At 43.0% G+C, this 24,804-nt stretch overlaps 3 protein-coding genes across 4 annotated transcripts in view; all 3 read left to right on the forward strand.

The window, feature by feature from the left end:
- Positions 1-7,559, forward strand: part of PKD2L1 (polycystin 2 like 1, transient receptor potential cation channel) — a 31,718-nt gene extending 24,159 nt beyond the window's left edge. For both annotated transcript variants that reach the window (XM_039249294.1, XM_039249295.1), the window contains exons 5-15: positions 564-788; positions 953-1,181; positions 1,830-2,000; positions 2,182-2,363; positions 2,680-2,800; positions 3,633-3,731; positions 3,941-4,062; positions 5,788-5,911; positions 6,682-6,800; positions 7,060-7,183; positions 7,500-7,559. In XM_039249294.1, coding sequence (XP_039105225.1) covers positions 564-788; positions 953-1,181; positions 1,830-2,000; positions 2,182-2,363; positions 2,680-2,800; positions 3,633-3,731; positions 3,941-4,062; positions 5,788-5,911; positions 6,682-6,800; positions 7,060-7,183; positions 7,500-7,559 — 1,576 coding nt within the window. The remainder of the gene's footprint in view (positions 1-563; positions 789-952; positions 1,182-1,829; positions 2,001-2,181; positions 2,364-2,679; positions 2,801-3,632; positions 3,732-3,940; positions 4,063-5,787; positions 5,912-6,681; positions 6,801-7,059; positions 7,184-7,499) is intronic.
- A 2,261-nt stretch (positions 7,560-9,820) lies between these two features.
- Positions 9,821-16,696, forward strand: BLOC1S2 (biogenesis of lysosomal organelles complex 1 subunit 2). Its single transcript, XM_039249226.1, has 5 exons — positions 9,821-9,890; positions 10,218-10,334; positions 13,492-13,611; positions 14,303-14,407; positions 16,199-16,696. Exons 1-5 carry the CDS (start codon positions 9,830-9,832, stop codon positions 16,228-16,230), a joined length of 435 nt encoding a protein of 144 aa, XP_039105157.1. The 5' UTR covers positions 9,821-9,829; the 3' UTR covers positions 16,231-16,696.
- Positions 16,697-23,405: 6,709 nt separating this feature from the next.
- Positions 23,406-24,804, forward strand: part of CWF19L1 (CWF19 like cell cycle control factor 1) — a 33,218-nt gene continuing 31,819 nt past the window's right edge. The window contains exon 1 of the mRNA XM_039249282.1: positions 23,406-23,995. Coding sequence (XP_039105213.1) covers positions 23,973-23,995 — 23 coding nt within the window. The 5' untranslated portion in view covers positions 23,406-23,972. The remainder of the gene's footprint in view (positions 23,996-24,804) is intronic.

Below are 24,804 nucleotides of genomic sequence, written 5' to 3' on the forward strand. Positions count from 1 at the left end.
AGGGGGAAAGGATGGCTAGAACATGAAAGAAGGGGAAGGAAGTAAGGGCCCGGGGAGGAAAGTTTGTGGATGGAACAGAGAATCATGAGGCAAAGCAGCCAAGTGCACAACCACAAGAGCAGAAAGGGTCTCTTCTGGATTATAAGAGCCAGGTGTTTTCCTAGTGGGGGGGGGGGGGACTCAGTCTGGGATCAAAAATGGGACATGTATTTGTCATCCATAGTTTTGGGTGACATCATGAGTAATCAGGAGATTTATATTTGAGTTTCAGTTCAGCCACTAACTAACTGGATTATCTTAGACACCTCTGAGTCTTAGGTTCCTCATCTTCAAAATGTGGATAATATTTACCCTCCATTCTTAAATAGTTGTTAGTATCAAACAAGATAATATATGTGGAATATATATTATACATGACATATATATCATATATATGATATTTTATATATATATATACATGAAACTGTAAAGCTCAGACAACCATATAGTGTTGCCACTGCCTTGGGAGATCAACTTTTGGACTGGCTCACACCTCTCTGCTCAGATGGCTTCTTCTGTGGCAGGTGGACATACCACTCGCAGGATGAGCTGGGGGGCTCCTCTCACTGGGGCCGGCTGACAAGCTACAGAGGAGGTGGCTACTATCTGGACCTTCCAGGGTCCCGACAGGCTAGTGCAGAGGCGCTCCAGGACCTTCAGGAGGGCCTGTGGCTAGACAGGGGCACTCGGGTGGTCTTCATCGACTTCTCAGTCTACAATGCCAACATCAACCTTTTCTGTGTTCTGAGGTGGGTCTCCTTTTCCTATCTTCCCTCCATCCGTGGTTCCTGGTTCCCTTCTCTGCTTGATACCTTTCCCTAAATGTGTACTGTATGGTGGGGATGTGGAGGAGAGGGGATGGGAGGAACTATCCTAGCCCAGGCCTCACCAGGTATGTCGCCTTCCTCTACAGACTGGTGGTGGAGTTTCCGGCTACTGGAGGTGCCATCCCATCTTGGCAAATCCGCACGGTTAAGCTGATCCGCTATGTCAGTAACTGGGACTTCTTTATCATTGGCTGTGAAATCATCTTCTGCATCTTCATCTTCTACTATGTGGTAGAGGAGATCCTGGAGCTCCACATCCACCGGTTTCATTACCTCAGCAGCATCTGGAACATTCTGGACCTGGTGGTCATCTTGGTGAGGGACAGATCTTATAGTTGGGATATATTAGGAGGAGGAAGGGGATCTACCCTGATAGGGGCTCCAAGTTCTTCCTTTTGGAGTCTCAAGTCCTCCTTATGACCTCCAGTCAAATCACTGTGTAACAGCTCCCAAAGCCAGAGGCTCATGTTCCCCTGGTTCAGCCCCTGGGAAAACTCTGTCTCCCACATGCCCTCTCACTCTGGCCTGTGAGAGGTTCACTTGCTATTCTGTTCCTCTTCTTTCTTTTGCCTTTATGATCTGTCCCTTTGAAACTCCCACCTTTTCTCTTCTCTTCTATTAAAATAGTCTGCCTCTTCATCTTCATCTTCTTCCTGTTAACAGGACACAATTTCTTGACCAATACTAGGAAGTGATGGGAGAAATAAAATTAGTTGGCTCCAATTCTCTGTGGTCCTTTAAAACCTACCGATTTACCAGTGGCCCCAAAGCCTTCTCTTGGGATTTAAGATATTCTCCAATTATCCTATTCCATTTCATTTGAACCTTAGATAATCAACAGCTCAGAAGAGAAGAATTTTTTCCCCACCTGACTTACCTACCCCAGATCTTCCCTAGGACCTTATCATTGAACTTCCCTTAAGAACCTGACTTCTCTGACACCTCTGACCCCTGTGATGACAGCTCTCTATTGTGGCTGTGGGTTTCCACATATTCCGAACCCTTGAGGTGAACCGACTGATGGGGAAGCTCCTGCAGCAGCCAAACACGTATGCTGACTTCGAGTTCCTCGCCTTCTGGCAGACACAGTACAACAACATGAATGCTGTGAACCTCTTCTTTGCCTGGATCAAGGTACTTTGGGACTCCTCATCCCCAACAACACCTCAAGGCACTTATTCCCCCTTGTTCAGTGTTTGTCTCATTTTCCTTGCCTCGTTTGGCAGCTCCAGTGGCTTCCATGGCCCCCTGGAGTGCACTATTCAAAGCTTTTTTTTTTTTTCCTTCACTGTTTGGTTCAAAATGGCCTTTCCAGATATTCAAGTACATCAGCTTCAACAAAACCATGACTCAGCTCTCCTCCACGCTGGCCCGCTGTGCCAAGGACATCCTGGGTTTTGCTGTCATGTTCTTCATTGTTTTCTTCGCCTATGCCCAACTCGGCTACCTGCTTTTTGGGACCCAAGTGGAAAACTTCAGCACTTTCATCAAGTGCATGTGTGTGTCCTGCCCCCTTCACTCTTCCCTGGCCCCTCACCCTCCAGCTGTGGGTGTATGTGTCCTTGGGGAAGCTGAGTGTATGTGTGCAGGTGTGTCTGTGCTTAAAGCATCTGTGTGAGAATCACCAGAAGCCCTGGTGGATGTACTCAAGTATCTATGCACCTCACTATGTCTCTATCAGGTTGGGTTAGAGATACGAGAGAGGTCTGTCTGAAATCACTGAAAAATGGTAATTAGGAAAGTGGTTGGGGGTGTGAATAGGTGTCAGGGTTATGGTTAGGCTCTAGGTGAAGCCCAGACCCTGGTCTCTCAGTTTCACTCAGTTCCGGATCATCCTTGGGGACTTTGACTACAACGCTATTGACAATGCCAACCGCATCCTGGGACCTGCCTACTTTGTCACCTATGTCTTCTTTGTCTTCTTCGTGCTCTTGGTGAGGGTCCCTCTGGAAGGTGGGAATTGGGAGCCTGAGGGGTGGAGACGTAAAGGACATACAGGATGAGGTTTTGACACCCCCCCCCCATATTCTGTGCTCAGTATTAAGATGGGTGTCCCAAATCAGGGATGGAGAGTGAAGTGGGAGAGCTTCTGGATCTCCTGAGAATTGGCTCATGTGCTCAGCATGGCCAGCATTGGCAGGCAGTTTGCAGAATATAAGGTAATCTGCAGGCTCTCTCAGTAAAACCAAACCCTTATTCTCCAAGAATGGAGAGGGAGAGAAAAGTGCCCCATGAAGAGAAGTAGTTGAACCTAAAATCTTCTACATCTATTCACCCCTTCCTTTAGGAATTTCTGCCTATTTCTATTACCATTGCTCTATATTCTCTTTCTCTCTGCCAACTATGAAAGATCTGGGTTTAATTTTTATTAACAAAGCCAGCAAGCTTCTTTATTTGATCATGGTCAGGGATAGATGGGTTGGACTGGGGTTAGATGGTAAAGACAACAAAACTGTACTCTCAGTGATTGGTAGGCCCTTATATGGAGATGAACTCTGGCATATGACGGGCTATCTTTGCAGTCAGGTTACTATAGCAACTGAGTGAGGATAGCAGGTGGATGAGGGGAGCCTGATCTATCCCTTACGGGATTGTGCTAAATGGGGATCTCTGGAACCCTGAGATGCAGGGGGTAGTGGCCTGCAGAGTTGAGATTGAAAGCATTGGCCCCTTTAGAATATGTGTCTGGGACATTAATAGGGTTAGTGGGTTCAATGCTGCTAGTGAATCTGGGGGTGAGGACCCAAGTCCCCACTTTATCTCCAGAACATGTTCCTGGCCATCATCAATGATACATACTCAGAGGTCAAGGAAGAGTTAGCTGGACAGAAGGATGAGCTGCAACTTTCTGACCTCCTAAAACAGGTAACCACTTATTCTCCTTGAGCGATACATCTATGTCAGGGCCCAGGTCCAAGGCACTGTGTCCTGGTCTGTACCTGACTGGTGTGGGGCCCTGTGCCCTTGTTTGTCTTTGACTTATCCCTGGAAGCCCGGCATCTAGTGGGTGGGGGAGGGGGCAAGGGATGATGAGAAGGCTGTAGGAACTGTACCTCTTCCCTTTTCCCTTCCAGGGCTACAACAAGACCCTGCTGAGGCTGCGTTTGAGGAAGGAGCGAGTTTCAGACGTACAGAAGGTCCTGCAGGGTGGGGAGCAGGAGATCCAATTTGAGGATTTCACCAACACCTTGAGGGAGTGAGCAACCAGAGATTCAACCTTCTCTGACGTTGGTCTATTAAGTCCTTGACCCTCAACCATATACCCTTCGCCTAAAAACCTCTGATCTTGGCCTAGGGGCCTCTGACTTTGACTTTTGGCCTTTGACTTTGACCTATAGGCCTCTGATTCTGACCTTCAGAATTGTGCCCTTGGTTTACTTTGACCATGTTCTGTAACATTCTGGACCTTGTTGAAAAATTCTTAGGACTAATGTAATAATATAATTTCCTAATCGGTACATGCATTTCTCACTCCCATAAAACTGCAGTTGCTTCTTCGCTCTGCCATAAACACTGGCCTATTCCTTTAGACTCCTTGCCTCCCAGTTAAACATATTAACAAACACTGAACAAATGTATTGTGAGCACCAGCTGTGGGCTAGGTACTGAGTAGGGCACACAATTAAATGAGACAAAGTCTTTGTCCTCCAGGAGCTCATACACATATAAGCGAATAAACTGAATCACAGAACAAGTTCAACAACAGAAGTGACTAGAAGAGAGGGAGCACAAAGAAAAAGAGTATTCAGTTCTATTTTTGAGCTTAAGGGAAGGCCTCCTGGAAGAGGTGATATATGAATAGGGTTTTAGAGGATGAATAGCTTACATGTAGACAAGCAGGGGAAGTCCACTCCAAGAAGAGATGAAAGCATGTACAAAGGCACAGATGTTTTAAGTTGAACAACATATACAGGGATAACAAGTTCCTAAGGTACCAAATAAAAGTATGGCATAGCAGTAAATGAAGCTAGGGGAATGAGCCAGGACCACCCTGGGAAAGGCCTTGAATACCACCATTCTATCCAAAAAACAGGATGTCCAGGACAGATCTTTTTTTTTTTAAAAATATTTTTATTTATTTCTAGGAGAGAGAGAGAGAGAGCGTGAGCAGGGGAGGGTCAGAGAGAGAGGGAGTCACAGACTGAAACAGGCTCCAGGCTCCAAGCTGGCAGTCAGCACAGAGCCCGACGCGGGGCTCGAACCCACAAACCGCGAGATCATGACCTAAGCGAAAGTCGGACGCTTAACCGACTAAGCCACCCAGGCACCCCATGTCCAGGACAGATCTTAAGCAGGGAAGGGGTACATTTAGACCTGCACTTTAGAAAGATTAATTACTCTAGTTGCATTAGACAGGATGGATTTCAGGGGTAGGGAGTAAAGAAGAAGCCAGCAGGGTAGGGGTGGAGGGACAGATTATTTAGAGGCAAAGAGATTTTGCAATAATTCCTACAGAACACGAGGAGGGCCTGAATCTAGTCAGCAGGAATCAGAGAAGGAAGAAATTTTTTTTTTTAAATTTTTAATGTTTTATTTATTTCTAGGAGAGAGAGAGACAGCATGAGCAGGGGAGGGTCAGAGAGAGAGGGAGTCACAGACTGAAACAGGCTCCAGGCTCTGAGCTGGCAGTCAGCACAGAGCCCGACGCGGGGCTCGAACCCACGAATCGCGAGATCATGACCTAAGCGAAAGTCGGACGCTTAACCGACTAAGCCACCCAGGCGCCCCGAAGGAAGAAATATTTTAAAACAATTTCTTGGGAGTAAAACTGCTAGACCTTGGAGATCCTGGCTTTCCCACATGGTCCCCTTCTTCCCCAGAGAGTAAGAGTCATAGAGTCTAGAAAAAAGTAGGGAGTCCATAATTGAGAGACCGCAGCCACAGAAGGTCAGAAGTCATTTAATCATGCTGTTCTCCTCAGACTGGGGCATGCAGAGCATGAGATCACTGAGCTCACAGCTGCCTTCACTAGATTTGACCAAGACGGGAATCACATCCTGGACAAGAAAGAACAGGAACAAATGCAACAAGACCTGGAGAAGAGGGTGAGCCCAGCTGGTTGGTGTTCACTTTCCCCTCCCTGAGAACATACCCAGAACACAAATCCAAACTGAAAATCTTCTGATAGATGGGCAGGAAAGTACTCTCTAGAATAGTGGTCCTCAAACCGCTGCACATTAGCATACCCTGGTGGGGTGGGGGTGGGGAGTCAAATAATCCTCATACTCAGGCCATACATCCTAGACAGAATCTCTGAGAGAGTGGGGGCCCCAGACATCAGGACTTTAAAAAGACTCCCTAGGTGATTCCAATGCACAGCCAAAGTTGAGAACCACTGCTACAAGACAGTCTTAGGGGGAAAGGATCAGTTGCCCAAGAATCTCTGACAATTCCTTCTGAGGATTTGCCTTCTCCTTGTGATTTTCAAACTCAGATCCTCAGCTCCCCCAGCTGTGCCTGCTTCATCCCCATCCATTGTAGACCAAAAATTCAAGGGCAGGAGAGAAAGTGGCAGGAATCCTGGTACTGTTCTTCCTTCACCAAATTCAGTTGGATTCTAGTGAGGGTCTCATTAATCAAGGCTTCCAAGAGCTCATGTTTTGTTTCTTTGGGAAGTGATTCCCTCCCAGAGGTTGGTCCAGCTTTGTGTCCAGTACCACCACACTGATCCTGTTGTCTCTAGAGTTTGAGAGGAAGGGGATTAGCATGAACTGGAGCCCAAAGGGCCTGGTCCTGAGGTCCCATTAGAGCAGGTGATGAAATAGGAGCTGATGGGTTCCCAGAGTCATCTTCTCCTCTCTGACTTCCTGATCAGGTGGCCCTCAACGCTGAGATTGAGAACCTGGGCCGGTCCATTGTGAGTAGTCCACCAGGCGAGTCGGGTCCAGAGGCTACCAGAGCAGGTGGCTGGGTTTCGGGAGAAGAATTCTACACGTATGTGCAGCAAGGGTCCCAGAGCTGAGTGTGTTGATAATGTTCTACCCTGAGCTTCTTTCCACAACTTTCTAATTCTCTGTCCTGACCCCGGAATAACTTCTGCCTCACTTTAACTCTCCCTACAAGGCTGGGCCTTACTACTTTCTTTGCTCTCATCCAGACACAGACCATTCTGTCCCCCTGCCCCCACCCCCACAGACACTTAGCTCCCAGGCACATATTTCTGCTCCCTCTGTCTCTCTCAAATCCTACACAGACTCACAAGGAGAGTTCTGCAGTTGGAGACTGTCCTGGAAGGAGTCATGTCCCAGGTGGATGCTGTGGGCTCAAAGCTGAAGACGCTGGAAAGGAAGGGGCAGCTAGCTCCCTCCCCAGGCATGGTGAGTGGCCCTTCACCTGGGTCTTCTCGGCTCCCCACATTTGAACTCTGCCATCTTTTCCACTCAGTGGGTAGAGGCAAAACATTTTGGAAAGAGCCTATTTTCAGGCTCCTGGGGCAACATGTTCATAGTAGTCCTTATATCAGTGGGAGTAAGGGGTGGAGGGAAGGCCTGAAGTTGGTTGCTCTGGCCTGAGCGCTGCCTTGGCCTCCAGGAGATGGTCTGAGGTTGAAGAATCAGTTCCAGATTTTCTAGATAAAAGAAAGTGGGACACAAATTCCTCCTTCAAATGACCTGTCCCTTTTTCTTCCAACAGGGGGATCAAGGCATTTGGGAACACCTGCAGCCAGCCCCAGCTGTCACTCCAGCCCTCTGAGGAGTCCAGGGTGGGCAGGAGAGTGGTGGGGCAGGGGTTCTAAAGCATCAGACAGCAGGCTCTTCTCTCACTGCCTCTGCAGAGACCTCCTCAGGACATGCCCTCAGTTCCTAGGGCAGCAGCTCCCACCACTGCTACTGTCGAGTCGACCCTGTGTCTGGCCTTTTGAACCAGTGTTTCTATGTGTAGAATATCATCATGCCTAGGCTTGTGATTCAGTGTTTCTCTGTGCAGCCATGTAACTCTGTGAAATAACATTTCCCACTGGGCCTCTCACTTCCTGTTCTCCTAGCTCTGCTGTGATGGGGAAAAGAAGGCAATAATAAACCAAATAAAGGAAGGGAGGGTGGTAGTCCCTAAGCACCTGGCACCCGGATAGCCACAATTTGGGAAAAAAGTAGAAGAGAGCAGCATTATCTGAATGTCTTCGTATTTGCCAGTGAATCTTATCCTTTGTGCATCTAGAGACCTGAGGCTAGCACCCACGGGATTCTCGTCTTCCCCATAGAGTTTCCAGGTGAAAAAGAAAGGGAAGCCTTGGAAGAGAGGACACTTTCTTAGGTGCAGAGATTACAATGTTACAGAGGAGTTGGAGTGACCCCTCCACTCAGGGCAAAGTCCATGAAGGCGCCTGCTCCCAACATTCCACCAAAAACTGGGAATTGAGGGGGCTGTAAACCGGAACAAAGATGGAGCCTAAGGAGAATCAGACAAAGAAATGACTCCCGGATTCAGAGATCTTTGGACTAAAATGTGGTGGGCTCTTACTCTATTCTTGTAAAGAACATATGGGTTTCTCTGGTGGCTATCAATAAAAATCCTTAGGAAAATCAGGATTTTGCATTTGCTTTTGGGATTGTAGGGAGAAGAGAGGCTGGAGCTGTGAGCCATTCTTATACTTGGGCTGGGGGCACTCATCCCTCCTGGGAAGTGTAGAGTGGGAGCAGTGACAATGTGAAGGGGCTGGGCTCCCCGAGAAGTCCCGAAACGAACTTCCAGCTTGTAGCAATGATTTGAAATGGTCATCACTATGACTGTACTATTAGAGAGAATGGAGACAGTGACCTAGGGAAACATGTTCCTCAGGATCAAGAGAATAAGGTAGCCTTTACTCTGGCATAAGGGGTAGCTGGTGTGTGTGTGTGTGAGTGTGTGTGTGTGTGTGTGTGTGGTGTAGAGTGTGGGAGGTGAGAGGGTGCAGATGGAGGATAACTGGGGATAAGACTAAAACTTCAACAATATTTGGGGGTGTATAGGTTTGCATCCCAAGACCTGCTATATATCCCTTTTTCCTTGCCCTGTGATCTTTACCTCGGCCTCATCTTGCACCATGCTCCCCAGTTGCTTTTTCTCATCCATTCCCTTCTCCCGCCTGTTTCGCCATCCATCGCATACATTCTAATACACCTAGGAGACTTGTGAAACAGCTAAATGCAATCAAAATAACCAGAGTGTATCCTCAGCCATAAAAGAGTTACAAAGCTTTCTTCCAGAAAGGCTGTATCAGCTGAAGAGAAGTAGGTGCCTAAGGAAAAGGAGACTGAGGCACCTGGAGGGCTCAGTAGGTTAAGAGTCAGACTCTTGGTTTCCCCTTAGGTGGTGATCTCTCAGTTTGCGAGTTCTGGCTCCACGATGCCAGTGCAGAGCCTGCTTGGGATTCTCTCTCTCTCTCTCTCTCTCTCTCTCTCTCCCTCCCTCCATCTCTCTGCCCCTCCCTTGCTCATTCTCTCTCTTTATCCCTCTCTCTCTCTCTCTCAAAATAAATAAATAAACTTTAAAAAAAGAAAAAGGGGCAATGAGTCGTTTATCCAAGACATTGAAGGGCGAGTATTTGGGTTCAGAAATCAATGAGTGAAGATTTCCTAAAGGTTGGATGACACTACCTTCAAAAGGATTTCCTGAGCCGTCTTTGGCGACTAATACCAGCCTGGGTGGGGAATCTCTGGGGAAGGGTAACTGGGCTCTGTGGCTTTGGTCAGCAGGTCACCTGAGCTCAACCAACCCCAGACAGGTCGTCAGTCTTACTAGTGACAGGGATGCGCGCATTCTCAGTTCCAGGCGTCGCGACTCTTGGCAACGCATGGACTCACAATAACTTATCTTAGCTTCAATGTCAGCTTCATGCTAATACTCTATTACTCAACCCGTCCGGCAGGACTTAGCGGAGACTTGCAGAATCCCAGGGATGTGAACCCCGGGTCGGGGAGGGCGGGACACGCCCGGCGCGCCTGCGCAGACATCCCACAACCGGAAGTAGCGCGGGGCCAGGCATGGCGGCGGCGGCGGCAGCCGAGGGTGTCCCCGCGACCCAAAAAGAGGATCCAGTTCGAGGTACGCAGGGTGGTTGGGGACGAAGTGTCCAGCAGGAGGTAGGGGGCTCGCCTGGCAGGAGCAAGCAGGTCGGAGGGGAGCAACTGACCGGGCGACTGAGGCGGTTTGGCCACGGGATCGGGTGTGAGCCAAGGGCGGGTGCTAGGGAGCAGAGTTGGGGTGTCAGGTGGGGCAAGGACAAAGTGAGGGACTTAAAATTATGGCACATGGAGAATGGAGCCGACTTGATCGAATGAGGGCAGATGAAGGGGTGTGGGGAGAAGATGTCATCGCTGGATTAGGACCCATTGTACGGTGGGACACTTAACTCGTTCTGCTTTGATCCAGACGATGCCGCCGTGGAGACAGCTGAGGAAGCAAAGGAGCCGGCTGAAGCTGACATCACTGAGCTCTGCCGGGACATGTTCTCCAAAATGGCAACTTACCTGACTGGGGAACTGACGGGTAAGGCGGGGTGTGGGCTGATTCGGGTAGTGCCCTATACCACTCTATGGAGCTGTGGTTTGGCTCTGGGAGACCTGTGAGGTGCTTTAGCAGCATCAGTCTGTCCTTCCCTCCCCAACACTCCTCGTGCCCTGAAATATGCCTGTTGGAAATTTGGGAAAGTCATGAATGGGAAAGAAAAAGGTCTGTTCCTTCCCTATAGAAATTCACTAGCTAATTTCGGGAATACATAAAAATACAACTCTGCAAGCCTCCATAAGTGTAGACTAACTGTAAGAAGACATAAAACGAATTCGTCAAGAAGTGCTTACTTGGGGGAGGTGCATTTTGAGCAGGACCGTGAAGGGAATGATTGACCAAAAGGTGGGGAAGGATTAATGAGTGAGGTGGTAGAAGCAAACAGTCTGTTTGCTTAAAGCAGCTGTATTTACTGGGGCAAAGAAAAATGAAATTGGGGAACAGGGAGTGATCTGCAGATTTAGGGACCTGCTAAGTTGGTCTGAGAATTTGGTGATCCACCCTTTGGGACATGATTAATTTTGTGGTTCATTGTGTATTTCCAGGTCAACACATGACCTATGTGTGAAGAAACGTCCATAAAGTGAAGTCTGGTCCTGTGTGGCCTCTCATAAGCATTTCTTATATAGTTTCACTTCCCCAGGCAATTGCTGTGAGCTAAATTTGGGAACCAGAATTAATGAGAAAAGGCTTGATGCAGAATGGGAGGGCTTATGAAGCTCTATCAGTCTGATTAGTTACTTAGCTATTTCTAAGCAAGAGAAACCAAGTAACAAAATCTAGATTTTTGGATTCTCTTTAAAAATTGCAAAGATTTTGGCAATACTAGTTCCCCCTTGCGATGCTGTGATTGACTAGAGCTGAGCAGCTGTCTCCTCTGAATGGATTAGGGCTATGCAATGTGACCCCACCACACTGTTTCTCCCTTTTACTGAGACCTGGTCAGTTGCCATTTATCACTGTTCTTATAGTGTTGTTTTTTTTAGTAGCGGTAGAGAAACAATTTTCTGTACCAATGTTTCTATCCAAGCTGGTAAAGTAAATGATAGATAAGAAGACTCCATGTTCCAAGAAGTGGGAGAGAACATATTTCTTTATGGAAGTGAATAATCTTATGTGTTTAACATGCAAACATCTGACTTGCTTCAGTCATTATATGATCTTACTGGCTTCTAGGTATTAGACTGTGTGACCCTTGTTTTAGAAAGACTGATTTGCTAGCACTAATTCATACTGAGGGTATGAATATGGAGGGTAGAGCTCAGAGACATATGAGAAAGATTTCAGATGAAAAGAAATGATCATGGTCAGTGACAGGGTAATGGTAAAGGGAATAGAAAGGAGAGTCTGGGTGCAAGAATATCACAGAAGTGGAATTTATAGGACTTGTTGAAGTGTCTGTGGAGGGATGGGAGCAGCTTAAGACATTTTTGAGATTTTAAACTGGCGGTACCATCATCTGAAATAGGGAAGTGGGAAAGCAGAACCATGTTTAGTGTAAAAATATTTTTGGTTTGGGCTTGGCTGATTTTAGATATTACAGGATAGTCAGGTGACTTGCACACATGGGTCCTGAGCTCAGAGAGTGATCAAAGCAGGAGAAACAGATTTGGGAGTCACTTCTACCAGGGTGTGAGTTGAGCCTCTGCAGGATGAGATTGGCAAGGATGCAGTTAGAGGTACCTGAGGGCCTCAACTACAGTCTCATTGAATGCCTGTATAGGGCAAATAATTTTTTCTAACAACAGCACTTAAAGTACCTAAGATGGATTACACATGATTTGCTTATAAAATTAATTTTAGACAGATTGTACTTTTCCTGTGATTGTCATTCTTACTTGTACAAATGCTTTTTTGAATTTGGAAGGAAGCTAGCATCACCCTGGGGATGCCCATAGAAAGGTGCTGCCCATGTAAACATCAGTCTTGTGTCACAGCTGAGTAAAAATTGGGAAGTGATAGTTAAGGATGAATGAGAAAGCATCTGGCATAGAAAAATACAAAGAGCAGGTTGAAAGAGATTAGAAAATCAGGATGATGATGTAGCAGACAAGGGAAATGAGCATTTTGTGAAAAGAGGGAGATCACAGGGTCAGGTACTATGAAGAGCTTCAGGAGTGTAATAACAGAGAAGACACTGTGGATTTGGTGGTTAAGAAAGCACCAATGGAAAAAAAAAAAAAGGAAAGCACCAATGACCTTGGACCATGTAATTTCCCTGGATAGTGGGGGCAGAGGCCAGGCTGTAAGGGTTTACATGAACGAATGTGGAGGAAGAGGAAGCAGTGAATATAAGTTCCTCTTTCAAAAGGATTAACAGTGAAGCTCCTTTGCTTTTGAGTGAATGATGTAGGTGTAGCAGAAGAGAAAGTGCTTTTGGGCTGGAGGAAACCTGAATATATTTCTAGTTAGAGAGGAAGCTGCCAGGCTAGAGAGAGATTTGGAAATGTCAGGGAAAAGATATGATTGAAGAGAAGCCCTGAAGGGTTGGAAGCAAGAACACAGGAGAAGTTGTCTTGATAAGAACACGAGCCCCCGTGCCTCTTGGGAAGATATCAGGGTACAGAAAAGTTTTGAAGTAAGGCAGAAAGGTTGAGGGAGCTATGGAAGTGGAATTTTCCACTTTTCAGGAAAATTGGAGTAGAAGCCATTTGTTTTGAGTAGGGATGGGGAAGGGAACTGAGGATATGAGAAGCAGACAAATGGTTTGGAAACATCAGTGCATAAAATACAGTATAGAATCAAATAGTAATCAATGCGTTACTAAGAAGTGGTGAGGTCCTGGTTGATTTTATGTATATTTATGGTGCAGTCCCTGAAATTACATGTCTTCATACCATAGAAATACGAAGACTATGTCACTTCTCTTTTCTTAGGGCATGAATTTGGTATTTCCCTTTCTAACTGAGATTCTGAAGTCTGTGGATCTTAATTGGTTTAATAGTTTGCTGATTATTACCTGAGTTTCTACCTAAACATTCAAAGGACACAGGCTGAGTATAAATGTCATAAATCGATAGTGGGCTGCTCCTTTGACATTCTCTGGGTCCTGCCTTGAACTAACATTTGGCCTATAATTCCACATTGCAGTGATCTATGACAAATCTTAAAGGCATCACATCTTCTGTTTATTTTAAAGCCACCAGCGAAGACTATAAGCTCCTGGAAAATATGAATAAACTAACCAGCCTGAAGTATCTTGAAATGAAAGATATTGCTATAAACATTAGTAGAAACTTAAAGGACTTAAACCAGAAGTGTAAGTAATAATATTTATAATTAAACATGTTTGTAGTTAATATTCTTTTGTGCTTGTGGTTGCGGAGAAGTGGAGGGAACATGGCCCCTGTCCTGAGGGAGCTCATTCTCCAAAAGTAAATTACAAAGTTAAGGTGAATTTCTTCCATTTTGAAGATTAGCGTGTTTCAATATGGTTATTTCTGCCTCTGAGTCTTGATTTGGTCAGTTTATTCCTTGAAAGGGAGAAGGGAGAAAAAACGGTGGCCAGATTCTAGTGAATTTATTTAACAATGCAATCCATAAAGGACTACTTTATAAGCAGAAAACCAGAACATCTATAATGGAAAATGATAATTTAGAGACTGGTAGAATATATTTTTCCATTGACTTACATGTATGTTCCCTATCTCTAGGGCATTCTTTCTTGCTATGGGATGACCCAAGAAACTGAATCAGTTACAGAAAGATTGCTTGAGGAGCAAGGAATTTAAAAGAGAGGAAAATTAGTAGATGAGAGAGACTTGCTTTGTCCAGGTCACAGTTCTGCCTGATCAGCTAGCTGCTGTCTGCTATGAGTGATCAGAAATGTGTCACTCCACCTAGTGTGTCTTGGGCAGAGTTGGAGGGACACTAGCATTCTTACTTTTCCAGTCTTTTCTATGCTCCTTGTTGAGGCTGTATGAACTTGTGGCCTGTCTTTGTTTTCAAAGATGCTGGACTGCAGCCTTACCTGGATCAGATCAATGTAATTGAAGAACAGGTAGCAGCTCTTGAGCAGGCAGCCTACAAGTTGGATGCATATTCAAAAAAACTGGGTAACCATTTTTATTTTTGTTTTGATTTAATAAGAGTAATCTACCCCCCCCACGCCCACCCCCACCCTGTATGACCTCAGCCAATAGGATAGTTAACCTTTATGGTGTACCTATAATGATCTATTTTAATTAATTTTCACAAAAACCTATTGAGAGTAATTTTTTATTAGAGGTAGTAATAAAAATACTATTTCCTGAGTACTTGATATATATCAGGTACTATTGTTAGTACTGTACATGTATTATTTTTTTATCTTCCCAATAATCTATGTGATAACTACATGATTTTTATCCCTATTCTTTGGAGGAAGAAACTGGTTGTAGGGGTTAAATAACTTGCATAAAGACACAAAGCTAGCATGTGAAAGAGCTATATTCCAAGCCAGGTCTGTTTGGTTACAGAGCTCAGGCTCTTAAAATTATGGTTCAGCAGGCTGAGCATCTTTAATAATGTAGATACATATGTCTTAAAAAACAGAAAAATCAATCAAGAGTTTACTTTTCCTTTAAGGAGGAAATTGGTACTTGTATTGTTGATGATCTATAATTTATAGATTATTTAAATTTTCATCATTGACAACTGTTGACTACTTTAGGAGAGTGGTCTGTAACTGAGATTTGACATGAGTGGTGATTAACACTTTCATTGTCCACAATTAAACTTAATAAATGGTGGCTGTTGGGGCGCCTGGGTGGCTTAGTCGGTTAAGCGTCCGACTTTCACTTAGGTCATGATCTCGTGGTTCGTGGGTTCGAGCCCCGCGTCGGGCTCTGTGCTGACTGCCAGCTCAGAGTCTGGAGCCTGTTTCAGAGTCTGTGTCTCCCTCTCTCTCTGACCCTCCCCTGCTCACGCTGTCTCACTCTCTCTCTCTCTCCTAGAAATAAATAAAAATATTAAAAATAAATAAATAAATAAATAGTGGCTGTTAATTTTACTATATAGAAGGCATTGTACCAAATGCTTTACAGGTTTTAAAGAAAAAGGAAATCTATCATAATAAGAGGCTTATTTGATGGTCTTTTAAATCTCTTTCAAAATTGTTTTCCTAAAATGAGATGTAGGGATACGAAAACAAAAGGAGTGGGGTGCCTGGGTGGCTCAGTTAAGTGTTTGACTTCAGCTCAGAGTCATGAACTCTCTGTTTGTGGGTTCGAGCCCTGCATCAGGCTCCATGCTGACAGCTCAGAGCCCGGGGCCTGCTTTGGATTCTGTGTCCTCCTCTCTCTCTGTTCCTCCCCTGCTTGTACTTGGCTCTCTCTCTCTCTCTCTCTCTCTCTCTCTCAAAAATAAACAAAGATTTAAAAAAACAGAAAGAAAGAAAGAAAGAAAAAGAAAAAGCAAAGAAAAGGAGAAACATACGTTTATGTGTCCAGAGAGTCTGGCTCCCAGAGGGTGCCTGGAGAGGCACTTTCCTGTGCTTAGTAAAGCTCAAGTGTCAGTAGATTTGCTTAATCCTGGTGGAGCCATTGGAGCAGGTGCTCTTGACAGGGTTAGAACTTAGTGGACTTGTGTGTGTTTGACTCCCTATCTTAAGTTGTGCACGTGATTGATCGATACCCAAAAATATCCTTAGCTAATATGGTAGTAATATTTACAACGTGCCTCCATTTTGGGCCCAGTTTGGACAGATGATGAGATTGAAGCCAATAGGGTGGGGTTTTTTTTGTTTGTTTGCTTGTTTGTTTTTACTTAATAGATATTTTTAATTTGCCTGGAAATGTTAAGTAAAAAAGATCTTTGTAAGAGCTGACTTTAAAAGATTTAACTCCCTCTCTCTCTCTCCCTGGTAGAAGCCAAGTACAAGAAGCTGGAGAAGCGATGAAAAACTTATTCTTGTGGAAAAATGTTTTTTTTTTTTAACATGGAGGAATGTTTTATAAGATCTGAATCCTGAGGCTGATGAATTGTCAAAACTCCTCAAAAGGAACCTATGCTGGTCGCCCCAGAAACGTCCCAACATTGGAGTAAACTGGAGGACTGTGGCTACCCCTGAACTTCTTCGGAGGCAGTATCCCTCAGAAACTCACACTTAAAACTCCTTACCCTTTACTTGAATGTTTTATCACCCACTCAGGACAGAGGGTCTCTCAAAGTTCAGGATAAACCTGGGTTTGCCAGTAGATCAAATGAGAGGACCTATTTTCTCTCATAGTGGTTGAATACTACATTATTTTCTTAATGGCTCGTTTTGAGTTTCTGTGTCAATGGTTCTTTTTTTCTATTAATGATGCTAATGTATTGCTAATAAGATCCTAAATTAAAAAAGGAAAACAATCTTGTTCTTTATAGATTATCACCCTGTGAATGTCAGTAATTTACTTTTCCATAACATTGCAAATAACAGAAAATATTTTTAAAAAGTTTTTTAACATTTACTCATTTTTGAGAGACAGAAGCAGAATGCCAGTGGAGGAGAGGCAGAGAGAGAGGGAGACACAGAATCTGAAGCAGGCTCCAGGCTCTGAGCTGTCAGCATGGAGCCCGACGCAGAGCTCAAATCCACAAACCATGAGATCATGATCTGAGCCAGTTGGACAATTAACTGACTGAGCCACCCAGGTGCCCCATCAAATAGTAGAAAATCTTAAAATAATTTCAGACTGAATCTTCTAGACTGAGCAGAAGCAGTGAAGGGAGTATTTTGAGAGCCTGATGTATGTGATGGATCCACCTGTCTCTCTGTGTGAGTCAGATGTCTGGAGATAGGTAACATCTTGCCATGTGCTCCCTTTGGAAGTGTGATGAAGATAAAGAGTGTGTATGTGTGTGCGTGTTAGATGGGGAGGTAGGGCTGCCACTCATAAAGTAAAGCATTTGTAAAATACCTTTCTACTTGTGCCTGCAGTGTAAAGGGCGTTCCTAGGGACCTGATCATCTTCTTTTCAGACTAAAGACATAAATGGATGGAGGATACTGACTGACCAGTCCAGTTTGGAAGATAGGCATCCTTATTCAGAGTTGGGTGCTAGCAGCTAGGAAGGTGTCTGAGGTCCCCAATTCTATCTCCAATAGAGTTCTTCACCCTATTTCTGTCATTTACACTCTCTCTGTTCCAGACCATCATTATCATCTGCCCCTCTGCACTATTGCTGTGTCTCTTACCATAACGATCCCTCCAGCCTTCCACACTGCTGCCAGAACAATCTTTCCAAAATGTGAAGTGGCCACATTACCCCTTCTGCTGAGACTCCTTTAGCGACTTCTCATAGCCTCTTTCAAAAAGCCAGGCTTTTTTTTTTTTTTTATACTTAGCAACCAAAATTTTATTGAAATATTTCAATTCACTTTTGTGTTTCTGACCATGAACTTGTTTCATTTGAAACGTTTGGCCAGATATATATTCTGACACAGAGACTAGTATTTTGGAATTGATATACATAGTGGACAAGCTACCCAGTTACATTTAGGATATAGGGTGCTCCCAAGATAAAGCTGAAAATGCTAAATTTTTTTCTCTGTGTGTGTTTTGTTGGGCATGTGAGGTGTAACTTCTTTATTTTTTTTTTCCAACTTTATTGAGCTATAATTGACATATAACATTGTTTAAGTTTATGATGTGCAATGTGATGATTTGGTATTTGTTCATATTCTGAAATGATTCCCATTTAGGTTAGCTAACAGCCATCACTCCACATAGTTACCTTTTCTGCATGTGTGGTAAGGACATTTAAGATCTCCTCTCTCAGCAACTTTCAAATACAGTTGACCCATGAACAGCATGTGTTCGAACTGGATGGTTCAGCTTTTGTTAGATAAATGCAGCTTTTGTTAGATAAACACAGTAGAGTACTGTATGTGTATTTTTTCATGATTTTCTTAATATTTTTGTTCACTAGCTCACTTTACTATAAGAAGACAGTATATAATATGTAAAATATATGATCAACTGTTTATGTTATTGGTAAGGCTTCTAGTCAATGGGCTTTTAGTCAAGACTTTTGAGCATGCAAGGGGTCAGTACCCCTAACCCCTGTGTTGTTTAAGGGTCAACTGTATACAATATAGTATTGTTAACTACAGTTACCATGCTGTACATTAGATCCCTAAAACTTACTCATGATTGGAAGTTATAACCCTTTGACCAACATCTTCTCATTTTTCCGGCTCCCCCAACTCCTGGCAACCACTAATCTACTCTGTTTCTATGAGTTTGGTTTCTTTTAGATTTCACATATGAGATTGTACAGTATTTGTCTTTCTCTGACTTACTACAGTTAGCATAATGCCCTTAAGCTTTATCCATGTTATCGCAATGGCAGGATTTCCTTCTTTTTTCATTGTAAACATATACACTACAATTTGTCTATTCATTCATCCATCACTGGACACTTAGGTTGTTTTCATGTATTGGCTCTCATGAATAGTGCTGTGAACATGGAGGTGTGGATATCTCACTGGGATAGTGATTTCATTTCCTTTGGATATATACATAGAAGTAGGATTGCTGGATCATAGGCAGTCCTATTTCTAATTTCTTGAAGAAGCTTCATGCTGTTTTCCATAATGGCTGTACCAATTTGCATTCTCACCAGCAGTGCACAAGGTTTTCCTTTTCTCCGCATTCCTGCTAACATTTCTCTCCTACCTTTGTAATAATAACCATTCTAACAGGTGTGAGGTGATACCTCATTGTGGTTTTGATTTGCATCTCCCTGATGACTAGTCATGTTAATGTACCTACTGGCCATTGGTATGTCTTTGGAAAGATGTATTCGGGTCCTTTGTTTGTTTTTATTTTTGTCATTAGAATTTTTTTTGACTAGGCTTCATGCCCAGCATGGAACCCAATGCAGGGCCTGAACTCACGACCATGAGATCAAGACCTGAGCTGAGATCAAGAGTTGGACGCTTAACCAACTGAGTTACCCAGGAACCCCCCTTTGCTCATTTTGAAAATAAGATTATTTGCTTTTTTGCTATTGAGTTGTTTGAGTTCTTTATATAGTTTTGATATTACCCCTTATCAGATAGATGGTTTGCAAATATTTTCTACTATTCTGTAGATTGAATTTTCATTTTGTTAATTATTCCTTTTGCTGTGCAGAAATATTTTAGTTTGATGTCCCAATTATTAGTGTTTGTTTTTGCTGCTTGTGCTCTTGGTGTCATACCCAAAAAATCATTGCCAAGACCAATGTCTAAGTGCTTTCTATTTCTTTTAGGAGTGTTAACAGTTTCAAGTCTTATATTTAAGTCTTTAAATCCATTTCGAATTAACTCCTATGAGTGGTGTAAGGTAGGGGGTCCAGTTTCATTCCTTTGCATGTGAATATCCAGTTTTGCCAATACCATTTATTGAAGAGACTATCCTTTCCCCATTGAATATTCTTAGTTCCTTTGTCAAATATTAGTTGTATATGCATGTGTTTATTTCTGGGCTTTTGATTCTGCTCTACTGGCTTTTTTTTTTTTTTTTTTTTAGGTCAGTACTTTACTGTTTTGATTGATATTGCTTTGTAACATAGTTTGAAATCAGGAAGAGTGATACCTCAAGAGTTGTTCTACTTTCTCAAGATTGTTTTTGGCTATTCAGGGCCTTTTGTGGTTCTATACAAATTTTAGGATTGTTTTTTCCATTTCTGTGAAAAATGCCATTGGATTTTGTTAGAGATTGCATTAAATCTGTAGATGGCTTTGGGCAGTATGGACACTTTAATAATACTAATTCTTCTCATTCATAAGCACAAAATATCTTTCCACTTGTATCTTCTTCAGTTTCTTTCATCAATATCTTACGGTTTTCAGTGTACAGATCTTTAACCTTCTTGGTTGAATTTATTCCTAAGTATCTTACTGTTTTTGATGCTATTATAAACAAGATTGTTTATTTCATTTTCAGATAGTTTATTATTAATGTATACAAACACAACTGATTTTTGTACATTGAATTTGTATCCTGCAACTTTACTGAATTCATTTATTCTGCTTTTGTTGTTGTTGTTGTTAGAGTCTTTAAGATTTTTTTATAAATAAGATGATTTCTTCTGCAAACAGAGACAATTTTACCGCTTCCTTTCCAATTCGGATAACTTTCCTTGGCTGGGACTTCTGGTACTATGTTGAACAGAAGTGGTAGGGGCACCTGGGTGACTCAGTCGGTTAAGCGTCCGGATTCAGCTCAGGTCATGATCTCACGGTTTGTGGGTTTGAGCCCCACTTCGGGCTCTGTGCTGACAGCCAGCTCAGAGCCTGGAGCCTGCTTCAGATTCTGTATCTCCCTCTCTCTCTGACCCTCCCCTACTCATGCTGTCTCTCTCTCTCTCTCTCTCTCTCAGAAATAAATAAAACGTCAAAAAAAATTTAAAAAAAGAAGTGGTAAGAGTGGGTACCCTTGTCTTGTTCCAGATCTTAGAGAAAAAGCCTTCATCCTCTCATCATTGAGTATGATGTTAGCTGTGGGCTTGTCATATATCGCTTTTACTATATTGAGGTACATTCCTTCTATGTACAATTTGTTGAGAGGTTTTTTAATCATTGAATTTTGTCAAATGCTTTTCCTTCATCTATTGAGATGATCATATGATTTTTAATCTTTCATTCTATTAATGAAGTTTATTGCATTTATTGATTCCAGTTTGTTGAACAATCCTTAATCTCAGGGACAAGTCCCATTTGATCATGGTGTATGATCCCTTTAATGTGCTATTGAATTCGGTTTGCCAGTATTTTGCTGAGAATTCTATATCTCTAGTAATCAGGGATATTGGCTTGTAGTTTTCTTATAGTATCCTTATCTGCCTGGCTTTGGTATTGGGTAATACTGACCTCATATAATGAATCAGAGTGTTTCTTCCTTTTCGGTTTTTTATAAGAGTTTGAGAAAGATTGCATTAGTTCTTCTTTAACTGTTTGGTAGAATTCACCAGTGAAATAATGCAGTCCTGGGATTTTCTTCATTGGGAGTTGTTTGATTACTGATTCCAACTCTTAACTCATTATTGGTCTGTTCAGATTTTCCATTTCTTCTTGATTCAGTCTTGGTAAATTTTATGTTTCTAGAAATTTATCCACTTCTGCTTGTTTGTCCAATTTGTTGGCATCCATAATTGTTCATAGTAGTCTGTTATGATCCTTTATATTTGTGTAGATTTGGTGGAAATGTGTCCCTTTTCACTGATAATTTTATTTATTTGAGTCCCCTCTTTTTCTCCATTAGTTTAGCTAAAAGTTTGTCAACTTAGTTTATCTTTTTCAAAAACCAACTCTTAGTTTCTATTGATCTTTTCTACTGTTTTCCTATTCTCTGTTTCATTTATTTCTGCTCTAATCTTGATTATTTTCTGCCTTCTGCTTACCTGAGGCTTAGTGTATCCTTCTTTTTCTATTCTTTGATTTGTAATATTAGGTTGTTTTATCTGAGACCTTTCTTTTTAGCATAGATGTTTGTAGTTATCAACTATCCTCTTAAAACTGCTTTTGTTTCATTCCATAAGTTTTGGGGTGTTGTGTTTCCATTTCATTTGTGTCAAGATTTTTTTTATTTTTATTTTTTCTTGAGATTTCTTCTTTGGACTCTTAGTTCAAACGTGCTCTGTTTAATTTCCATGTGTTTTTTAAACTTCCTAATTTTCTTCCTTATTTTTCATTGAATTCTAGTTTCATATCATTTTTTTTTAAAAGTTTATTTATTTTGAGAAAGAGCAAGTTCTCATGCGCGAGCAGGGGAGGGACAGAGGGAGAGTCCTAAGTAGTCCCTGTGCTGTCAGCACAGAGGGGTTGAGCTTCAAGATCAGAGGGGCTGAGCTAAAAATCAAGAGTTGGACACTTAACCGACTGAGCCACCCAGGTGCCCTAAGTTTCATATTATTGTGATTAGAAAAGATACTTGATATAATTTGTACTTGAATTTGTTGAGACTTGTTTTGTGGCCTAACATATTATCCATCCAGAGGAATGTTCCATGCTCATGAAAGAATTTGTATTCTAATTTTTTAAAAAAGTTTTAATGTTTATTTATTTTTGAGAGAGAGAGAGAGAGAGAGAGAGAGAGAGAGAGACAGAATGTAAGCGGGGGAGGGGCAGAGAGTAAGACACAATCTGAAGCAGGCTCCAGTCTCTGAGTTGTCAGCACAGAGCCTGAGGTGGGGCTTGAACTCACAGACTGTGAGATCTTGACCTGGGCTGAAGTCAGATGCTTAACCGACTAAGCCACCCAGGAGCCCCTAGAATGTGTATTCTGAAGCCAGACCTCCTAGCATGGATCAAGACCCCTATTTCTTTCATTTTTTTTCAATTTCATTTCCTATTACTCTGACACTTAGACAATATTCGGCTACCTTGAGCTAGCTTAAGTCTCCATGGATGAGCTTTCTTTCCATAAACTTTATATTTCAATTTAGGTTTGCAAGAAAGTTGTAAAGATAATAGAATTCCACTGATGAGATCTCATATCTTACTTTCGTTTCCTTTTCCTGAAGTTATTTCCTGCCTATGTTTGGCAAATTTCTACTATTCTTCTAGATTCAATCTTGATTTCTACTCCTGGGCTGTGCTAAATTACCCCAAAAGTAGAAAAGACACATGCTCAGTGTTCTATCAAAGCAGGACATCAATAGTTAATAAGTCAGGGAATTTAATAAATCCCTCCAAAGGGAGGAAAACCAGAACTTTGTGGTTACTCTGTAAACTAATCTATGTTTCAGTTAATTTTTAATTTCTTGGCTGAACTTTCCATGCCGCTGGGTTGTTGGGAACTCTTTTGCATCCATTTTCTTAAATACTGTTGTCTCCTACACATTGAACTGAACTCCCTCAAAAAGTCAATTTCAGGAAAAACAACCAAAAATGCATGTGGGCATTGTAGATTTTAAAAGACTAGAGAGAACTAAATACAAGTGTGACAATTGTATCCTGAATAAAAACAAGCCCCAGATACTTTTAAAAAAAATGGGGGGAGACAAATGAACAACTTTAAATATAGATATATATTAGATATTATTGAATTAATTAATTTTCTTAGGTGTCTTAACAGTATTTTGGTGATATAGGGGATGTCCTTACTCTTAGGAATTGCATGTTAAGGTATTCTTGATGTCTGCAATTTACTTTCAAATGATTCAGTGATAATAAAAGTGTACCTTGAAGGAGAGAGAGAGAGAGAGAGAGATGAAGGAAAAAATGTGGCAACATGTTGACACTTATTGCATCAAGGTGATGGCCATTATTCTTTTAGCTTTAGAATGGTGAATTTAACCAAAAAAGCGTGTGTGGACAGTCTGTCTTGCCCGTTGGACCGACATGGTTAGATTAGGTTAGGTCAGGGCCCATCATTGTGTCGGGAGCTTTCTAGCAGCTCGATAACTTCAACTGTTTCGAAAAACAAAAAAGGAAACATAATTGTAATTCTTTTTGTCATTTTCCTTCTTTCATTGCTCCCCTTCCTTGATTCCTCTGAGACCCAGCCAGCCGGGAGAGACTTCTGTCCCTCGGCGCTCTCCGTAGATTAGCGAACCCTCATTGGCTGGGCGCGCCCGCGTCTTAGTGCTGTGCCGCCGCGTTTTTCTAGGAGTACGGGTTCCGGGTCCCAGTTTTCGGTGGTCGCCCGAACTCAGGCTGTTGGGACAAATGGCTCAGAAACCGCTGCGCCTGTGAGTGACCATAGTTCAGAAGCGTGCGCGCGCGCCTGTGGGGGTGTGTGTGTGTGTGTGCGCGCGCGCGCGCGTCTGTCTGCTGTCTGGGTCCTTCTCGTGACTGGAAGGGAGGAAGAAAAGGCGGGGGTGGGAGCGTGGTGGCGGCTGGTGAGCTCCGATCACGTCTTTGCCTGGCTGGGGCCGGTCTCTTTTCGCTTCCGAGAAGTGACTGTCCTGGCCACCCACGGTGGGAGAGGCGGAAGCTGCCAGCGTCAGGCCTCTTCCGTCTTAGGCCGTCCTGGCCTCTGACACATTTCCACTTCACTTCTCCCCACAGCCCGTTTATTTATTAACGAAAACTACTAGGCTGGGGGCCCATAGGTGGTCAGTTATGAACAGGTTAGATAGATAGGGCTCCTGCCCTGGCGCACTTTTTTTGCGAGGAGAAGGCTCTGGGGTGAAGAGTGTGCATCCAACTATCCATCCACTCAACAAATATTTATTGAACAATTGCAGAATGCCGGGCATTGTGCTGGACGTTGCACAGATGGAGTTCCTGCCTTAATGGAGTTCAGAGTTTTGAGCTGATGTTAGAGAATCCAGATTAATTATAGTCAATAAATGTCAGGAAGAAAAGCTTCACGGTTCTGGGAGGGAGTTTAACAGGGATATTTGGCTTTTGTGAGGAATCAGGAGGGAGGATTGAGCGTTGGCTAGTATTTTTGTCTTTATCCTAAAGTCATTGAAATGTTTAATAACTCCTTGGCGGGATCGTATGTTTGTTTTGGAAAGCGATTCTGGGTGCAGTGTAAGAACAAATTAGAGCC

Source organism: Hyaena hyaena, unplaced genomic scaffold (genome assembly GCF_003009895.1).
Source record: "Hyaena hyaena isolate Hyena2069 unplaced genomic scaffold, ASM300989v1 scaffold_331, whole genome shotgun sequence".
Classification (NCBI taxonomy): domain Eukaryota; kingdom Metazoa; phylum Chordata; class Mammalia; order Carnivora; family Hyaenidae; genus Hyaena; species Hyaena hyaena.

Excerpts from the sequence above, each read along its gene's own strand:
- BLOC1S2 (XM_039249226.1), top strand. The coding sequence starts at position 9,830 with ATGGCGGCGGCGGCGGCAGCCGAGGGTGTCCCCGCGACCCAAAAAGAG. Across the intron at positions 10,335-13,491 it reads CCTGACTGGGGAACTGACGG|CCACCAGCGAAGACTATAAG; the intron begins GTAAGGCGGGGT and ends TTTATTTTAAAG. Across the intron at positions 14,408-16,198 it reads TGCATATTCAAAAAAACTGG|AAGCCAAGTACAAGAAGCTG; the intron begins GTAACCATTTTT and ends TCTCCCTGGTAG.